Raw genomic sequence first — 20,191 nt, 5'->3', positions numbered from 1 at the left:
GGGAGAAGAAAACATGCTTTATTGAAAGCAAGACATATGATTTAATCTGATCTCACCAGAATTTCATTCTAGCCCTAGGAAGGTTGCCCTGGTGACATCACACTTTGTATCATGTCCTCAGCCCACAGGCATCCATTGTAAGCTCTAGAAGAGACTTGGCATCGGTTGGGAATGGGAAAACGCACACATTTTGGAGGACTGATCAGGGAGAACGAATGTATCTTCCACCCTTGTTACTAAAAGAAACTTAGTGCATTGGCCTGGGTTTGCACTGCTTGCCTCCACCACTTCTAGAAATACAACAGAGCCAGAGAAACAGAGCTTCACATTTGCTCTAAGCTCTTTTACCAAAACTATGGAAAGTACTTGACAGAGAAGAGTAACTGTTGGGTCTTCTACCAGTTAACCAATTCAACGACCACAAAGAGCTCCTCAAAGGGGTATAAGAGGCAAAGAAAGCAAGTTTCTACCTTCCCATTAAGAAATTGATTAGAAAAGCCTAACAATCACCCATTAAACAAGAGGGAAGCAAGACCAGAGAAAGACTAAACAAACCCTTGAATGATATGTGCTGTCCCATAAAGACAATGCCCTGTCCTGTAAAGATTCCCTGTTTCAGTGAAGTGAAACCACTTCTTCTGAAAAACAACCTCCCCAAATACAATCCTCTTTGCTCCTCCTGACCTGGAGCCCTGTTGGAGCCTGTCAGGTGGCAGTCTGGTGGGGTCCTTGGGCTGGTTCCCAGCATTCTGCATTGTTGTGGCCCACCAGGAGCCAGCTGCTCTTACAAAACCAGCAGACCCCTTACAGACACAAGATGAAATGCCGGAATGCAGCCACAGGGTTCCAGTTTGCTTCACACACCAATACCCTGTGCAATGCGTGCAGTAGATGTGTATATTATCTAAGCTCTAGGAGGCTATGAACAGCTCTTCTGGCATTTTGGAAGTATTAGAGATCCGGAAACCAGGCAATACAGTAGTTTAGAAGAGAAAAAGAGACAGGGAAACATTATTCAGAAACAAAACTCCAGCATAAACCCCATTGAATCCATGAGATCTGCCAGGCAAATGACAGAAGCCACAGTCAACACAATTCTGTGCATCACACACATCTCAATGTAATTTCCATGTAATCACATTTCAATATTTTCCATCCCACTGAATAAAAAGGTTGGAATGAAAATCCCTCAGACTATGTGGAGCGCTGGTTTCCCAAGACAGAAGAGAACCCAATTTCCCTTGCCCTCTTTCCTAGAGCCAAATGGGGGAAAGCTCCTCTGCCAAATACTCTGGGCAGGCGATAGACCCACCCATCGATTAAATGAAGACAATGAGGAGGTGAAGATTGACTTGCTTGTTATCACAAGGTTCCCAGCTGCTGCGTGCACACGTTGGGAGGATAATTTCAGAGGAGCTTTGTTGCAAGTGCCCTTCTTTTCCAATCAGTAGGCATCACCACAGCTGGATAAGAAGCTAACACAAATACTAGCATTCGAGTCATTACAGTGACATGTAATACTACAATTTTCTGGGCTATTGATTATTGCTGTTCTGGCATTACAACCCTAAACACTGGAGGAAGTCAAGTGGAGAATGAGAAGAGGAGGATTTAGCATGCTGGTGAGCTGTTTAAAAGACCTTTGCTGAAAAATCTGCTTTGTCAAAATGATAACTTTTGGCCAAAAGGTACAAATTTTGAGACAAAGGTTTTGCAGGTAGTTTAGGGATTTTTGTTTGGGTCTCCAACCTGTTAAATTAGCTCCCTAGTCACCAAGCTATCAATTATTCTCTCTCAGGTTATACTTTGTTTTCCTTTAGCGCAGTTTCATTCCGAGCTGCACAACCAAATTTCTGAAACGGGTAAAAAAATTAGTGTTTTTCTGTCCCTGACATCTCCTTAGTGTTCAGACAGAGGGAAATAACTCTATCATAAACTCTATGGGGAGTTTATTGATAACATAAAATGGTACATTTTGCTTTCAAGACATTTCTTATTACAGTCAGAAGAGAGAGAGGATGTGAGTCAGAAGCTTTTTTTTTTTGGTTTCACTCGTTTCATTTATTCACTGAGTTTACTGAAACCGAAGTAGCTGTTAGAGCTAGAAGTCCCGAGGTGTGTGTGTCCTTTAGCACAGAACTTAATTTCCAAAACAAACAATTGCGACTACGTTTCTGAGTGTCACCTTCCCAGCAACATCTGATGCATATGCAAAAAAGAAAAAACTTGAGTGCTAAAGCTTTGCTGCAGCTAACTGCTCTCAGTTTCAGGGAGATTTACCCTTTTCCCACTGCTGCTTTTACTCCAGCACTCATTTCTAAGTCTGGATTACTTTTAGATGCTTCCCTCCAAGCAAGCAGGCAGTGGCAGACCGCTGTTTTGTCATCTACACCAGCTCCCTCCAGAAAAAGCTTGAAGGTTGAACAGATCTCCCTTAATGTCAGATTGAGGTTACTCTCAGGAACCCTTCAGAGAAGGCTTTCTAATTTAAGGGTTCAGTATTTTGAGTCATTAGCAACTGGCTCCTCCTGCCTTCTGCTATACCACTGACCCAGTTCTACTGGGCCTCCACGCTATGGTGTGGAACAGTTTTGAGTTCTCTCATTTTGTGATGCCTGCAACAATATTTATTCACAAGCCATTTCAAATAAAGCACGTTGCTTTACTGTGTTAACATCAAAGCTGAGCTTGCAGATTGTATGGTTTAATTTCTATGATATGCATACCTATACTTATACGTATTTATATATATATATATATGTACACACGCATGCTTGCTCAAGAGAAAAAGCAGTGCAGGGCCGCTTACAATAACAACAAACAGCAGAGGACAGGGATTTTGGGTCTGGCAGCATGCACACAGCTGCATGCCTTTCATATTGAAATCCCCACGTGGAGTGCCTGCAGGACCGAAGGCGGGCACCCATCCACCCCAGCACCTCACCCAGCCTGCCCCGAGCTCTGCCCAGCCCCATTGCACGCCCACCGGCCCTTTCCACAGTGCCAGTATTTCTGCCTGGGTGGGATCCCATTTTCTCCTACCCAGATGAGCAATAGTTTAAGGCAGAAGTCCTTCTGTTCCATACCTCCATATTTTTGTTGCATCTCCTCACACACAGAATGACTAGAGGTGATGGAATGGCCATATGCTGATTTGTGAATATCTTCCAAGATAGCAGTGATGTTTTGGATAATTCAGGATGAGTGCCAAAATTTTTTTGGTGAATTCTTGTCTGCAAGACATCATTTCTGATAGGCTAAGAGCAAGCTAAGGAGGTTTTTGCCGCACTCACGTACCCCTCAGGATACTTGTGTGCAGTACAATGTGCATCTCCCAAAATAACCAAAGTAGTCTATGGAACTGCCATTTACTCAAGTGAACACATCATTTTTCCTTGTGTCTGATTGCGGGTGAGGTAAAAAATATGTCAATATATATTAATGAATGATTTCAGTCATCTTAGCCATGAGTAGGTTGGTGCATTGAGAAGTGAAGCAGTAAAAGTGCCAGCTACCCTCTTTCTAATTTCCCTAATCTCCACCTCACCCCCATTCTTCCTTTAAAAGTGGAAACTGAACTTTTAAAAAGAACAGTAGATGAAAATCAATACCAGTAGTGAGCTATGACACAGAACTTTATGCCAAGACACATTGAATAATATTGATTTCTCTAAAATATATGCTCATGAAACCAAGTCCTTGCATTCTGAGCCATTTTTGCATTTGGACTCTAAAATCTTTGCACTCTTTAAAATCTCTTACTCAATTTTTGTCTTTCTCTCTCTCTATTTTATTTTTTTTTCAGGGAGTGTTTGGCTCTGAAGATCTCCATAAACCTTCTGATCAATGGCCAGAGAAGAAGCATGGTCCAGAAATACTGCAGGGTCCTTAGTTCCTTTCTTCAGTAACACTGTGAGAATATAAACTGTTTGGCGACAAGCATTCATCAGTTTGGGAAGAAGAGGATCAAATTCTTTTACTCCTTACTTATCAGCATAGGAGAAGAAAACATTAGCTGAGACCTTAAGGTCTTTTCTTCCCTGCCTTGATTTGGCCACAGCAAAACAGATATAACCATACTGTCTATGGGGGAACCTTCAGCATGAGCCAGCATAGGAAACGTGAGAAGGGAGAGCCAAAGACCTGAACTGGAACAATGGCATAAATACTGCTATCACAAGCAGATGGGACAAACTGCGATCCTTCAGACATTTCCCTTCAGACTCACCATTTCTTTTGCCAAATCTGAGCCCTTCTTGCACAACATAAAGCTTTCCCAGCAGAGGTGGCCTGGGCAGCATCTTATTTTTTCATTGCCAGCGACTATTTCTGAGAAAGGCTAGAACAGAGCGTGCCAGAGTCTGGAATTAGATACAAATTAATTGCATGTAATTACTCAAGAGCATCAAGTATCTTTTCAGGATTTTATGCTTATTGTTATTGTAATGATGTTCAATTTGCAAATACAATTATTGTAAATTGCTCTATTGATAACTTCAGCCTCTCTATTGTGTGTGATCACCTCACCACGTTTTTTGTGGTCTCCTGAAATGAGGATTTTTTTAACCACGATGCAGACACAAATAGAGCTGAAAATTGACTGCTGTTCTTGCAATGGCTTTCTGCTACTCAGAAGTGGGGAACTAGTAAATTATTAGCTTTCGATTAAATTAAAATGTCACTGCAACATCTAAGAAGCCAAAGTCATAAAAACTTTATTTTTGTCTTTCACCAGAAGCCTGCTAATAATAAATTGCTAACACTTTAGTTCCTGTATTCTTTTGACAATGCAAGATCTTAGTAATGTTAATTTTGATTTGATTTTTTTAAATTATTTTTTCATCTTCTATCCACTTGGGTTTCTCTCATTGTTTCATGTAAACTAGGACCACCATTACTGCATGGATGTGTTGGGAGGATTAATAAACAGATGCTTAAAAGCCGGTTTTTATGTAAATTATGTGAAATTGGTTAAACATTTTCATTCTTTAGCTGCCCACAAGGTATAAAGAAGTATTAATATGCACAACTACTGGCATATGCATGCAGCTATAGTCACTAATGCTCATTGCTTGCATGTTTGGCCTCAGAAATTTCCTACACATGCTGATTTCTGACAATTGAGTATATTGTTTGGTCAATGAATCCCATAGAAGAAGAAAAAAGTAAGTACAGGGAGAAAGCACATGGCATTTAGTAGGGGGAAGCTGAGCAGCATGGAGAGATGCAAGAGAAACAAGTTATGAAGAGGATAAACACAGAAATGGAAAAATCATTGAAAAATTATTCTCAGGGGCTCTTCTCCTTCCCTCCCAGATGATGTTTCCTTCTAGCCGCTTCCTTGTGCAAAGACCTACATGTTCTCGTCTGCATGGCCTTTCTTCTTTACATTCACTTCAAGTCCATTTTTCAGTTAAATGTTCCTTGCCTTTGTCCAGCTCCTCTTTGTCACCAGAAAGCCTTTTTTTCCCCTGCCCATCTTGGTCATTTCTCTGCATGGCTTAAACTTCAGGCCAGAAAATTCAGGTTAAATATTAGAAAAAAAAAAAACTTGTTCTATGGTTCAGAGTGTAGAAGCACTGCAATAGGCCACCCGAGGAAGTGGTGAAGATACCATCGTGAGGTGGTTTTAAGGAATGAATTCAACAAAGATGTGTTGGGGATTTCCTAAGCCTCTCTTGTTTTGCCTTGGGGCATGAGGATGGACCAGATGACCCCTCCAGAACTCTCCCAGCTTTATATTTCTGTTATTTCTTTCACTTCTCCAGGGTCTGAGTCTATTTAAATGTCTCAGGGTATGTCAATGCTTAATTAAAACTTTACAGTACCAGGCAAGTGTATAAACCTGTAGAGACTGTTTTTTTCCAGGGTCACTGTGCTTACATCCAGAAAGCTGCTGACACAAGCACACACAAACACACATGGTGTTGTAAGAGGTGCACTCATCATTTATTTATGAAGTTTATAATCTGACACTTAAAAAAAAAAAAAAAAAAAAAAAAAAAAAAAAAAAAAAAGATCCTAACAGGCTCCAACATTTCACAGTTGTTGAAATGTCACCTCTCAGATACAGATATTGATTTACGGTTTGAGACCAAGTACATTGTATTCTGTGCTAACAAGCCAGTTCAACTCCACTCAACATTTCTCAGTGAAGGAGAGGGCTAAGTCATGCTTGGTTGTCAGAAATCACTGAGTTTTGGGTGGGTATTTGAACACTAGGCTCTGAACTGGGAGCCAGTAGACATGGGTCTCTTCTGCTGTTTCTCTGGCACATAAACAACTTTAATCTCATTTCTTTCACAGCTTTATTGAGATCTTAGGACACCTAATTCAGCCACTGACTGATGGTTCCTCCAAAAAAATTTGCTCCCTGGATTATGATAACTTTTTTTTTTTTTTTTTAATAATCACCTCAAATGGGATAACCCCAACCAGAATCCATGTTGCCCAAAATGCTAAAAATAGGAGTCACAGATCCTGGAGAACATACAAGCTGACATACAGGGAATGAACCCCAGATGCTGGTGGTGGACAGCTGACACCCAGCAAAGCAGCAGTAACAATGTGATAGCTATATGAAACACAAGTTCTCAAAATATATAATCTACATATATACAAATTATATATATATATGCACACATATTTCTTCATTTGCATAGAGGTAATTTCCAGATCAGAATGCCAACCTCTCACTTCGAAGCATGCCAATGGCACAATTCCTGCAGATGCTGCTGGGACCATTAGAAAAGTTTTCAAGACTTGAATGTAAACTTCCAAAAATGAAATCCCTACTGAAGAAATCTGCGTATTTTCCATCACATATCCACTGGTACTGAGCCAGGTACCAGACACGACTACAGTTGCTGCTACTTTTTAAGGAAATTTGCCATTACAGAATCTGTCTCAGGCAGTAATCATTGCATACACCATGCAGGGCACACAACAAATTCATCACCCGTAGTCCCTCTGATGCTTGTTGTTATTCTCATTGCTGTTTTCTAGAACATTTAGGCCTGGGTATCTCTCTTGTAAAGAGAGCAGAACTGTTAATGCCCATGGCTACAGAATGATATAGGTACTTACTTTTGCTGTCTGTGTATTTGTTGATAGAAAGACCACGCTGTGAAGAACAGGTGAATTTCTGGTAACCAGGAGGTATTAGGTGATTATGTTAAAATTTCCTTTTTTTCTTTCTAGGCCTTGAACTTGGCTGCACGCTTTACTTAAAAATAATAGATTTCCTTTAGATGTCTTAGTCCAAAATTTCTCCTGCTTATTTAAAGAAATGATTGTGTGGTGTCCAGATGTTATTTTGCCAAGAGGTAAGCTGGAAGATCTACTGGAATCTTTTTATTGCATTTCTAATCCAAAGTGTTCTAATGACGTTAGCCTTACAAATATCATACTGAAGAACTTCCATTTAGGCTTTATTTTTCAAAAGAGCTTTTTTAACATTTTGCTTTCCCATCCCACCCTTTATTTATTTATTTATTGTGGCGCTTTGTGGTGGTGGTGGGTGCTCGATTGCAGCAGTGGAAGGATGTGCAATCAAACTTGCAACGAGACAGTAGTCTCTGATTGTCATCAGCTGCAGCTCATTATTCTCTCAAGGATTCCTTGTGCCAATCGATGATAAACAATGTGTAATCACTTGCAATTGATTGCAAATCAGATTGCATAGACTGGCATGTGGAGTCCTTGATGGAATAATGAGCAATGCCTTTTGCCCACTCCTGGGTCTGTAAGGCCCACATGCCATTATCTGATAGCTCCTCTCCTCTCTTTGACTGAAATGTTAAGCAGCTTGTGCAGGATGTACCAGGTCAAGGTTGTACTTATATTTGGCATACAACATTTTGGTCATTCATTTCACATTGGTCTTGTCCCTCTGTGTCCCCTATGGCGATATTTCCCTGGGGTGTTACCCTCTGTGCAGTGCAACAGAGACAAAATAGGAGGATGCAAGGAGATGTTTATGGCTCAGTCCATCACCTATGTACTAAATCTATTTTTCTTTCTATTTGCTAAATACTTCTCCATCTTTCTATTTTCCCCTTCAAAACTGGGGTGGCAGCTCAGTTTTGAAGCAGTGGTTAGAAAAATGGTCTGGAGAAGTAACAAAGCACTAAGCCCCAAATGACCTGTTCCAAAGCTAAGTACAATACAAGGTTAAGTTCAGCTAGGTTTTGGTATTCAGACTTTTACCTTCTAAAACAGTATTGAAAATATCATGAAGTAGTCAGTCAAATTATGGCAAAAATAATAAAAGATGATAAATGTCTTCTGTAGCTACTTTGTGATTGCTGCTTATGGCTGTTACCAGCTATGGTTGGTACTTGTAATTTTTAGATGATGGTAACCAAACACTAAAATTTCAATTTTAGAATTATTCTGTTTATCCAATTTCAAAATACATTTATATTTATCAATCTCAATCCCAGCTGCTGAAAGATAGTGTATTTCTGGGAGAGAACTCTCATTTACACACACACACACACACACACACACATATATATATATATATATATATATATATATAAAATAAATCATTAAAGGGGGCCAAGAAAGATAATTTAAAATCACTTCTTTTTTCTGGATGTTTTAGTGTTTCAGGTCTAGGTGTATATGAGGCTGCAATGATCTCATTCCAAGCCAATCATCTTAGAGGAGGACATGAAATCACATCTGATTTCCACATGAAAAAAAAATAAGAAAACAACAAAACCATTAAAGAGTACTAATGAAACAGGTTGTTCAACTGAGCTGATTTTTTTTTTGTTTGTTTGTTTTTGGTTTGTTTTTTTTTTTTTGAATTTCAGACAGCAGGGTCTTGGCTAGATCTTTCTATTTAAATGAGAAAAGAATAACATTAGCATTTACTGAATATTTTGATTGAGATTATCATCTATATTGATAACATACTTCCTTTTAAACATCTGTAAAACAATCAATTGGAAACCGATGCACTGCTCTAATCTTGATTTAGAATCTGGTTCTTAGCAAGTTTAAAAGCATACAGGACCAAAAAGTAGACTTTAAAAGAGACGAAGGTTTTTTTAGCAAGTATGCTTTTAAAATGTGTTTTGGTGTTGTTTTTGTTTTTTTTCCTGAAGAAAATTTTCCTCACAGTTTACATAAACAAAAGTAGCTCCACAGTCTTCAACAGAATTAACTGATTTACCCAAATATCAATGAGGTCAGGGAGAAAATTACTGAATGAAAAATACACAGCTAATAATTAATGCTTTTGTAAAACTTTTTCCAAGTGTTTCACTAGTAGTCATTGGTCTGTTAAAGTACAACTTTGTGAAGCTGCAGTGTAGCTTGCAATTGCTCTTCTCAGAGCATCACAACAACCAGCATTAAAGAGATAAAGCACATACCTTGTCTGCAGCAGGCTTTTAGAAAATATTATTCCCCAGGGAATTCCCCCTTCAAAAACAAAAAAAGTCATGAGTTTGTTTGGAAGTCCATTTTCTTTCACTGAACAAAACTGGTATGTCAGCTAAGGAAACATGAAGACAAGTTTGTTTATTTTTTCCCACTTAATCTCAATTTATAAACAGAAACAGCAGGAGACATTTTCTTATTTTTTTTCTTTTTTAAAGTACAGCCTTATCAGAGATCTAAAATATGTCAAAATTCTCCAGTATTTTTAAAGGTCACATATTTGAATAGTTGATTTAAATTACCTACATTAGAAACAAATTCCCAGCAGTTCACCTACCAAACTCGAGAACACACTCCAAAAGTATGTGAAGCTTTTGAAACATTGCTTACAATACGTGAGCCAAAGAGTTTTGGACAGGAGGGAATGATTTCTCAGCGGTGTGCGCCATCCCTGTGCTGCAATGGCCAGCAGCATTTCACACCATCGGCCCTAACGGCTCTTGAACCAGGCCCTTCTACCCTCTCCAAAATGAATTTTGCTTGTTGAAATACTCAGCTCTGAGCAGGACAAGCCCAGGAGAAGGCCGCACAAGAACTGCATGTTTGTTTGTTGCGGTATTCAGAGGCAAGTGGCTGTTGAAGCTTCATTACACCAACAGGACCCCTTGAAGGCAAGGGGATTCATGGCTCCCAGTGTCAGCAGGGGCTTAGCAAATGTTTTTTTCATTTCTCCTCAAGGTAGGCACACACAGCACCTCCCTGCCAAAGCAGGTACCTCCTCTCTCCATCTGCTCTCCAAAGAGATGTGATGCTGCAGTAGTGAACCATTCCCACTGCCTGGTGTGCAGCAAGACGTGGGACAAGGGGCTGGCTGAGGTGCAGGCCTGCAAACCTGCTGGGGCTGGCGTGTTACAGGGTGAGCTTCTGCACTGCTGAGGAGGGTGATTTCTTCCTCTGCTTCGTCAGCTGGAGCTGGGAAGACAGCTTTGCATTGGCCTCGTTACATGTCTACAAAGAGGAGAGAGAGCTCTCACCAGCCTTGTGATAAAGGGATGATGGAGGCGCGGACAGTACGCTGATATCTCTGCTGTGCCTACAGATGTCTTGTGTAAGAGCAGTTGTGATGTGGTGCGGACTGTGGGAGACGTCCTGCGTAGCTTTATTTATTTATTTACACTGGAGTGTGTTTGTGTGACAGATATCCAGCATTTCGCATGTTTCCCCTATGTGAGTCAAAATGTTGGCTAGTTTACAAACACAGTGGGCACGGATGTGCTGCAAACCACTCAGTAAATAATTACACCCAGGTTTCTATTAACTGCTTTTGCTTTCTGCAGCGTGCTGATGGAAATTTGAGGCTGGTGAGCATCTGTGATGGGTGCTTGTTTATTTCTAGTTCTGTCTTACTGCAAGAAAAAGCAGTTTTATTATGAACAGTGAAATAGATAAAACAATTTGTCTCTGTTTTAACATTTGTTAAGGGTTTTTAAGCATTAAATAGTAAACAAGAGCTATAGTTCTGGTTATAGATAAATAATTCCAGTAACTGAGCAGAATGATGAAAACACTAAGGCACGATTTACGTATTCAGTGTGATGGTAAAGAACATAAAAACTCTCTCACACTGAATTTCTCTTCCCTGAGTGTGTATATATTGCTTGCTGCATTGAACAACACCAGTAAGCCAGAGGTGAACAACTTTTTCACATCTAAGAACTGGACGAGGCTGTCCTGACAAAAGAAGAATAGACAACAATAAATAGAGCATAAAATATGGAGTGGTGAGAAAGACGTTCATGCCTGGAGATGGATTCAATTTAGGGTTAGTCTGCATTTTGAGGTTCAGATGAGAGACTTAATTAAGACAAGGGTTGTGTTCAATTGCAGTGAAATCTTAAGGAATTTCAGACCCTCTTGGCCAAAACCTCCTAAGAATCACTGTTTTCAGGAGATTATGTGTATAGTATACACAAATGGAAGCAGACCATATGTGCTCCTCCAGGCTTGGAAGTGACTTAGTAAAAATGAGAGTTAGGATTTCCACATCTAACTTAGCTCACTCTTCCCTAATGCTAACGAATTCAAGAAAGAAAAAAAGATATTAAAACATTATGAAAGTCTGAGAAAGTAGATTTTTAACTTGAACCATGGAAAGATGATGGGTCTGTATCACTGGCCCATGCCTGTGGCCTATTTAACTTGCTACTAGTTTACACAGACTTGTGTCAGACAGTCTTGAACTGTTGAGCAATGTGATATATTGTTGGAAAGTACTTGGAAAACGTTCACGACTGAAGTGTGATTTAAAGGTCTGGTCTTACAAACAGCAGCATATTCGCACATTGTGCCTGAGAGTACCTTTCTCCAGAAGTTTTGAGCAGAGGCACCACGCCATGTTGTGCGATGCAGATAGCTCAGACCACGTTTAACCCAAGCCAACTTAATTTGTAAATTCTCCTCTGCCAACCTCCTGAAACTTTCCTTGAGGATGAAGCCTCTATTGTATGGTATGCATTACAGAAATTAATAAAGCTAATGCAATCAGGCACTGCTGGTTGGTATGTGATTCATCAGTCACACATCTCTGTTTAATTTGCACAGATTTTGAGCCTTCTTCTCACTTACGCAAAGGTCTCAATGTTAGTTTAAGAAGTCGTCGTATAAGAAGGAATCCATTTTCTGATGCCCCATAAAATATCTAAGAGCAGTGAATGATTACAGTTGCAAGAGCTATTTTGGCTGGAATTGTGCTAGTTCCCCAGGCCCAGGATTAACACCACTTTCCCTGCATTTTAAGAACATGGGAATTGTCAGTATCCTCCAACCAGCAGTGACTAAAACCAGATGTTTCAGTGCAAGAAACCTCTCATTAAGCTTGTAGGGAATGAGCTTTGAAAAACTGGTTTGCTTGTTTGTTTGTTTGTTTTGACAAAGGGCAGTGCAAATGCACCTGAGTGTAAATGCAAATTGAGCTTTTTGAGCTTCATGTTGATACAGCAAAGCCTAAAGGAAATGACAAAAATACCCAGCCAACAAACAGCCCTATTTAGTTTGTGGTTTCAGAGCTAAACTCCAACCCTTGAGGATCACTGAAGGCAAGTTTGAGTTAGAAATTCTGCCCTTTGGAAATTCTACTTTTTGTTGTAAAACTCCCTAATTGGCAAGGCATGGTAGGTCTCAGATTTCATTCTGATGGCTCATGTGGAGCTACCTCCATAGCCAGATATTTAGCTTGTATAAAATTGCATTATTTTGATTATAAATAAAAAGAGATGATTTGCTGCACTCTAAATGCAGCATTGACACGTGTCTTCAAGTCGGACAGGTTTTAAACAGTAGCAGTAAGGCAGGATAGCACGAAGCTCGGATCCAGCAATGCCTCCAGTAAAAACACCACCCAAGTAAGAAGGATGGAGGGTGGTGTGTGCTCTGGCTATGGATGAAAGAACCTGCTTCAGAAGTGAGGAATGGAGCGAGGCTGCCTGGTTGGAGCAGTTTGCTTTGAAAGCTAACTCCTCTCTCGAGGCAGTCCTGTTGTGTCCCATCTGCGATTGAGGTTATTTGCCTGACACTTGTAATGAAATAAGGGCTTGCACTAGGCAAATAAGTGCACTGAGGTAGGTATTCAGACCCTCTCAGTCATGGACGTATACTTCAGCATTTCTTTTCCCCTTGTCTTGCACCTATCTGGCCATTAATATAACAATGTTATGGATTTGTGGGGAAGTAAGAGAGGATGAATGTTCTATTGCAGCCCAGGCTGAGCTGTTAGGAGTCGATACAGGCAGTAAGGAGCCCCTGTCTCAGGAACATGGTGCCTAAAGGACAGGTATTTAGGAATACAGGGCCATTGGCATGGTATCCTCAGCACGTGGCTCTGGGACCTATGTGAAGTAGGGGTGTGAGTGTGGCCTCCTTGCCAATGATAAATATCCATCCACTGGATTTCAGAAGAAATCACTTCTGATTCATTCCACTCTGCGGAATGTACAATGCTGCTCCACCTCAGAGGGACTTTGTGTCATGAAGGTCTTTTAATAATCCTTAGGCTCTGGATACTGCTGAACCCCATGACAGCACGTGCAGAGGGATAGCCCTCACCGAATTGCAGGGTTAAGCATCACTACCATCAGAACCATGACCCTGAGGCTATAGAGAGAAATACTCACGCCAGAGGAAGGCATCCCTCTGGGACAACACATTTTCTACATGAACAATCTCGTGTGCCCCCACTGCGGGTCTTTGCCCAATATTACATCCTACACTGGAGCTCTGGCAGCTGGAGAGGTGTATTCAGGCATGGCACAGCAAAACGGCTCAGAAAAGCACACCACGCAGCAGTGAGACTTGCTGATTTTTTGATCAGGGTTTTTTTCCCACTTAAAAACAAAATTCCTGTGAAATAACAAGTGCTTAAAACATGTATTATTTATTTTCAGCAGAGTAAAAGAGCCCCTACAGTATTTTGAAAGAATGTCTGTTTTATAGGTCTGCAGTGATAACATGTTGGAAGTAACTAACAATTATGTTATTTTTGTCCTCGCTAATAATGCTCAGGGAGCAATTGATGTTTCTTTTAGAGTTAATAAGAAACATTTGCAGCAAAAGCAGGAACTGTGGAGATAAAGCAATTGGCAAGAAATAGTATGTTTAAATACCATAAAACAGCCAGTATCGAAACAGGTGTGAGATAAAGTGGTATAAATAAACTACTCTGTATGCAGCCCATCACACAGCGGAGTTGTGTAAAAAATTGCATGAAATAACTTCACTCCTATTCAGAGGAAAATATAACAAAACCAATCCTTGTGTTTCCTAATTAGCCTTAGCAGTTGAGAAAACATTTCTCATGTGGAAATTTCTCAAAGTTAAGAGTTGTTCTGTAAAAAATGAAAAAATAAAAATTAAAAAAGCAGTCAGATTTACCAACGTTTGTAGAAATCATGTCTAAGTTTTGTAAACCTCTCCACCAGTCAAAATAAGTATCCTGAAGAGACAGTGAAACCTCTCTCAAACTTGCAGTGATGTTCCTCCTTAGGTTATTCTAATTATTCTATATTTTAGGTTATTGCCTGTTGGTATTATGATACCAGATGATGTCTGTGTTATTTTTATTGGTGCTGCTCTCACAAACACACAGACATTTGCCCTTCCTTCATCCAAACATTTGGTTGCATTAAGGGTTGTTTGGTTTAGATTAAAGATTTTCTTTTTTAAAGACCAGTCAAATGCAAAGTAAATCAGCGCTAGCAAATACGAGGTGAAAATAATTACCCATGCTCACATGACTGATAAGTGGAACTATGGAAAATGGCTCACAACAAAATCCACCTGGCTTCTGTGGCTCCTTCAAATCAGAAGCTGTGATAGGTTCATTGAAAGGTTTGTTAGAAATCCATTGACCTTTCAGGCAAGTCAGGCTAACCCTGGAATGACTTGTATTAATGTTTAGTATATATTTATTCAACATGTGAATTTTAGGTGAGATGCTATTAATTTTGTGAGTCTCACTCAGGCTTTGGGTTCTTTCAAACTCAAGTTAAGGGAAGGCAAGAACTTAAGTAAGTTTGCTTGTAGAAACTCCACAAATGAAACTGCCAAATTTCAGATGAGCTCAGTAATCAGAGCTTTCAGAGGTTCCTCATTGTGCTCCCTTGTTTGTGAAGCAAGTCCCTGAAACCAGCGCTGTGCAGTCCAAGTTGTGCAAAAAGCCAAAAGAGAAACCACAGCATCTCTTTGGAGACTGCTCCTCTGTCCTGTAATATAGGGTGTGATTTGGAAAAAGGAGCCTCTCCATGGCCCCAGGGCTCTTCAGGAGCTAATGCTCTCAGCTTCAGAGGTTCAGCATTTCAGGCATGCTGCTTGAAGAGAGATAATGGTTTTGGCGTGAGGATGCTCCCATGAGATGCCTGCAGGGCGCAGCCAGAGCAACCCCATGGTGATCAGACTCGAGGTGCACATGGGGCTGGTGTTGGTGCAGCACCAAATGGAGGTGAACTTGCTTTGGTGGCCCAAGCTGGTGCCTCTTCCTGACATGCTGTGGGAAGCAAAGCAGCCAGGAGAGCTCAGAGTGGCAATGTGTTACAACGCACAGTGTGTGCAAGCTCTGTAGGAGCAGAGATGTTACGAGAGAGACTGACACAGCGCTGAAAGGAACACAGAAATGGGAGGACTTGTTGGAGTTGGCTCTTCTCTGTTAACCACCGTTAGATATGATAAACTCCCAGCACTGCTGCTAATGAGTAAAGGAAAGGAAGTTAATGTTCTTTTATACTCTGACACACGGTGCATTTTGGTTTCTCTCAGAGTAGCAAACCTTTTTTTCCTCATAGCAAGTATTATAAATAGGCCCACCTCTTATCAGATCCCTCTCTTAATGTTTTTCATTAGAAAACCACAGTTAATTTTAGATAATTGTTAGAGATAATCTCAAATTTGTGTGTAATATATGCCCCAGTTCTAAGAAAAACATGACATTGGGGAAGGTACTGTCTGCCTAACAGCTTTTCATTTACAATATTGCCACGAGAGCTCTTGTTCTTGTCAAATGAATTCTAGTGTCTTAGACATTCAGACTCCTATCTCTCAAAGCAGATAAAAATTTAACTTGCTTAGTATTTATTGTCTTCTATATTTTGTAACAGCTTCTGAGCAGCGTGTTCAGGGACTGAGCACATGTCCTGCCAAACAACAAGAAAAAGGTTTCCAAACAGCATATACCACAATTTGCAATGGCATCTCTGACTCTTTAAGCTTTCCTGTGGGAGTCAATTTTACTTTATTTGACAGCAGTGGCATTTGCTGCCAGAAGAATAAAGACAACAGTTGTTTTAAAAAGCACGTGTGTCACCCTGCGCTATCAAACAATCTGCTCGGCATTGCAGATTGAAGATGAAACGAATAGATGAATTCCCAGAACCAGGGAGAAAAAGTGCTTCTAACAACAAAGGAAGAAGGAGATTCATCCACCAAGAAGGAAGGATTAAAAGTGGACTGCAAATATTACATTAAGCCTTCTGGAAAGGACAAAGAGCAAAACCAAAACAGGACAAAAGCTTAGGAAAAAAAAGCATTATGAGAAAAAGGGAAAGAGTTACATATCTCCTGGTAAGTCACAGATGACTGAGCAGGTTTCTCTTCTACAGCAGGTTTCTGTTCAAAGCATGGCCCTTCCAGTCCAGTTTTCTTTTCAGTGATTTGGAAGCATAAATACCAAATAATTCTTGAATGGCATTAAAATATGTATAAAATACAGTGGCAGTTGGGCCTATGAAATGCAAGGCACCATAAAAATAAACAGAGCAAGACCAGCCTCTAATCTCCCACTTTAGGAAAGGCAAAAGGGAGAGGGGTGCAGTGATTTCTTTGGGATGCCAAAGGGTGGTCAGAAAGGAGAGTGAGGGGCTTGGGTATCATGGTCTTTCAACTCCCAAGCAGAGATATCTCTTCCGTGAGAAATGTTTACTTTAAAAATGAGGGCTGGATGTTGCAAACATTTGTAGCTGAATTGTCTCAACATTTTGAAGACTATGTACCTTGCGTGTTTTGTTTTTCTGGGAAAATTAATGGAAAGAGTTCTTCTTGGCATGCAGAAAAACTAGGAAATTGTAACATCTTGCACAAAATTTCAAATCTGCCTTTAGGAAAAGCCAACTTCCTTCATGAATTGGCTCACTCTCACTGGAAAGGTGATGAGGGTCAGGCAGAAAAGAAAACACAAGCCTACTTTTAACTTTGAGAGGAAATTTTAAACCCCATAAATTTTGATAAATTTTGCCTTTTACTGTGATGTCCTGGCATATTTCTAATAGCAAGTTTCTTAAACAAAGTTCAGCCCCGTTATTTTATACCCTCTGTTTATGATACGTGTGAACAAATGTGTCCAAGTTTATAGCTGACAGCCCAACCAGAGTGCCAGCTAGTTTGGAAGTCTGCAGATTTTTTGGGGCCAGTCCCATTTTTTATTCCCTTTGGTCCATGGAAATCCATAGCTTACAGAATTTAAGATATTAGAGAGCCCATGGTGTTTTCCCCCAGTGTTGATTGTATTTCAAACATATACCTTTTACTCTCATATATATCCGTACAGAACACCTCGCTTCTTCATACTTACTGGTGAGGGAGAATAAAATGAAAGCTGATAGCCTTATTCATATTCAATAGCCCTGCTAATAAGTCTCATTTCTTACCTTGCAATTTCTGTCCTGCACCTCAAATGAACAGAAACTGCTAGCGAGATCAGAAGGTAAAATATTTTTAATAAAGTGATATATTAAACTCATTTTCAGCTGTGTTCAGAAGCCTTTCCATGTAGACTTAAAGAAGTTAAAAGTTAATGTATGAATGACACAGATTAGCTAGCCTGGGGATTTGTAGAACAAAACATTCAGCTTTTCAACATGGATTATTCTTGTGGCAAATTAGCAAATTAACGAATGAAGAGAAAATACAAAAAAACACAACATGAAAAACACTCCATGTTCATTAAAATTGTACCCATTAGATCATAACGTATCAATAGCAAAACAGAGCTTCCAGAAGTAGAAACCTGTTGTCTTGCACTAGTTCACTGGTTCTTACACTCAGGGTAGGTTTTTTTTAGACGAGCAAGGCTCGGGAACAAGGCATGCCATGAATGTGTCTATCATAAGAAATGTTGTAAAATGGTTCTATTTCCTGTTTTAAAACTCCCTTGTTTTGACAACAAGGTAAGTTTGACCAGAACGTCCATCCTAAAAATCCCCAGGGTGAAATTTAACCCTGTATAGCTGATTAACTATTTAATAATCATGGTGGCAAAAAGACTAACCCATTGTCTGTACTCTTCCATCCAAGGACGAGGATAACGTTAGCTCTGAAGAGACTCACTTTGTTTGCTGAAGCATGCAGCATGCGGCCAAAAGGGATTGTCTTATTGGAGCAGCTATCACAGGAAGGTTTACAACTCCCTTCTCTTGCCTGCACAAAAATCCAGTAACAAAAGATAAGTTCACATTTAAACAATGCCCATGGAATTCTGCACCCAGACACCACTCCTGAGCTACCTACAGCCACGGGGCCCTGCACAAGGCAGCATTTCTTTATCCACCTCTACTAGCACAGAAATGATGATGACCAAAAAATGCATCCCACTTTCCAAGTGCAGCATAGCAGAGAGCGGTTTTGGCTTAGCTGCTCTAAACAAGGCACTGATTAGCCAGTAATCAGCGAGCGATTAGCAAAGACAACTAGGTCACTTGGAGTTCAGCACGTGTATTGTTTGCTGGGAGGCACCGAAACGCTTGTGCTCCATGTAAGCACACATGCTGATATGATTGTCCACCGCAAACATCCATTCAACAAACTTTGGTTGGGAAATCAACTTGTGTCCCATAAAAATTCAAGTGTAAATATTGCAAAATAAGAATCGAGATACTGGCTGGCTTTATAAAGCATTGAGAGTTGTAGGTTGTTAATGTTGTGTGTTAAATAGCTTCAGTATGTAACACATAATCAGGAACACTGCAATACAATGACAAGCCATCTTTTTTTTTTCCAAAGATTATTATAAACAAGCTCTACCATGTTGTTTCACAGCCTAGCCACGACCGTTCAGTATCAGATCTGGAGGTCCCCAAACCTGCTGATAGTAGCTTTGCATAGAGGACAACTACACGGCAGTCCAGAGCACAGATAGCACCACAGCTCGCACACAAAACCATAGCTGACCATAAGGGCCATCTGACACTCCTCTATCCTAAATCTGCACTTGCCTTGACTTTGGTGAGTCAGTTACATCCCCTAAAAGCTGCAAGTCCTACAGGTTTGCCACTTTTAGTCCTTGTGCCACCTTCTAGATACAAAGGAAATCTGAAAGAAAGGACTTGCCAGCCACTTAAAAACATGGCTAAATATATACCTGAGACAAATTCATGGTCTCCACATTACCCATGGCATTTAGTTTCTGCTACGCTAAAGAAATCCCATGTATTCTGGTAACAATCACTAGATGTGTCTGAGATCCTGTTCCCTGTGCATGGGGGTGGTGGAATGGATACAGCCCCCACTTCAGGAAAGACAGGGCAGGAAATCCCCAGTAATGGCATTCTGGCTATCTGGGAAAAAAATCAGATTTACATACCAACACATTTGTCTCTTCCTTGCTAAAATGGTGGATGTCTACTCCTGCCAAAGGAGGATTGTTTTAACTATACAAACGCTGTATTAATTTTAAGAGTCTTTGTTTTCTCAGCTAAAAGCGTTCCATGAAATGATCATAACCCTGAAACTCCAGCAATCAAGACACATCTATAGGAAAGATCTTTTCTTCACACACTGCCCCTTCCTTCTCCCATTTTATTTCCCTCACAATAAGAAAACAGAAACAGGAACATATAGGAACATAGGCTTTCCTAATGTAAGCCTAGTCACTGTGCCCTGTAGCCCAGTGCACTCCTTTCCCTTCACCCCCAAATGAGGAAAACATGATATTTTCAGACACTATTTCCAATTGACATTCTCTTCGATAGAACTCTGGCATCATTAGGGCTGAATAATGTCTGGGGTGCACATGTGCCATATATATACATAAATACGTCCATATTTATCTAAATAACATGACTATTGGTGCCAGAAACTTTACTACACTGTTGTACAATAGCCTCTTAAGTAGTTTGCATTTTCAGTGTTATATGAGTGCCACTGGTCTTCTAATCTTGTTTTGAACTTGATTACTGTTTACTTTAACAAAGAATGTCATGTAAATTTTAAAACTCATAATTTGGCAAGTGTTTTTTGTTGTTGTTGTTGTTGTTGTTGT

The 20,191-nt window shown here is 40.1% G+C and overlaps 1 protein-coding gene across 1 annotated transcript in view; it reads left to right on the top strand.

The window, feature by feature from the left end:
• Positions 1–4,942, top strand: part of LOC311443355 (uncharacterized protein) — a gene marked incomplete at its 5' end in the record, with an annotated part of 39,944 nt that extends 35,002 nt beyond the window's left edge. The window contains one exon of the mRNA XM_084533433.1: positions 3,806–4,942. Coding sequence (XP_084389559.1) covers positions 3,806–3,892 — 87 coding nt within the window. The 3' untranslated portion in view covers positions 3,893–4,942. The remainder of the gene's footprint in view (positions 1–3,805) is intronic.
• Positions 4,943–20,191: the final 15,249 nt, after the last annotated feature.

This window comes from Aythya ferina (genome assembly GCF_964211825.1).
Source record: "Aythya ferina genome assembly, chromosome: 12".
Classification (NCBI taxonomy): Eukaryota; Metazoa; Chordata; class Aves; order Anseriformes; family Anatidae; genus Aythya; species Aythya ferina.
The sequence above is the reverse complement of the archived record's forward strand: the minus strand, read 5'-3'. Positions and strand labels throughout refer to the sequence as shown.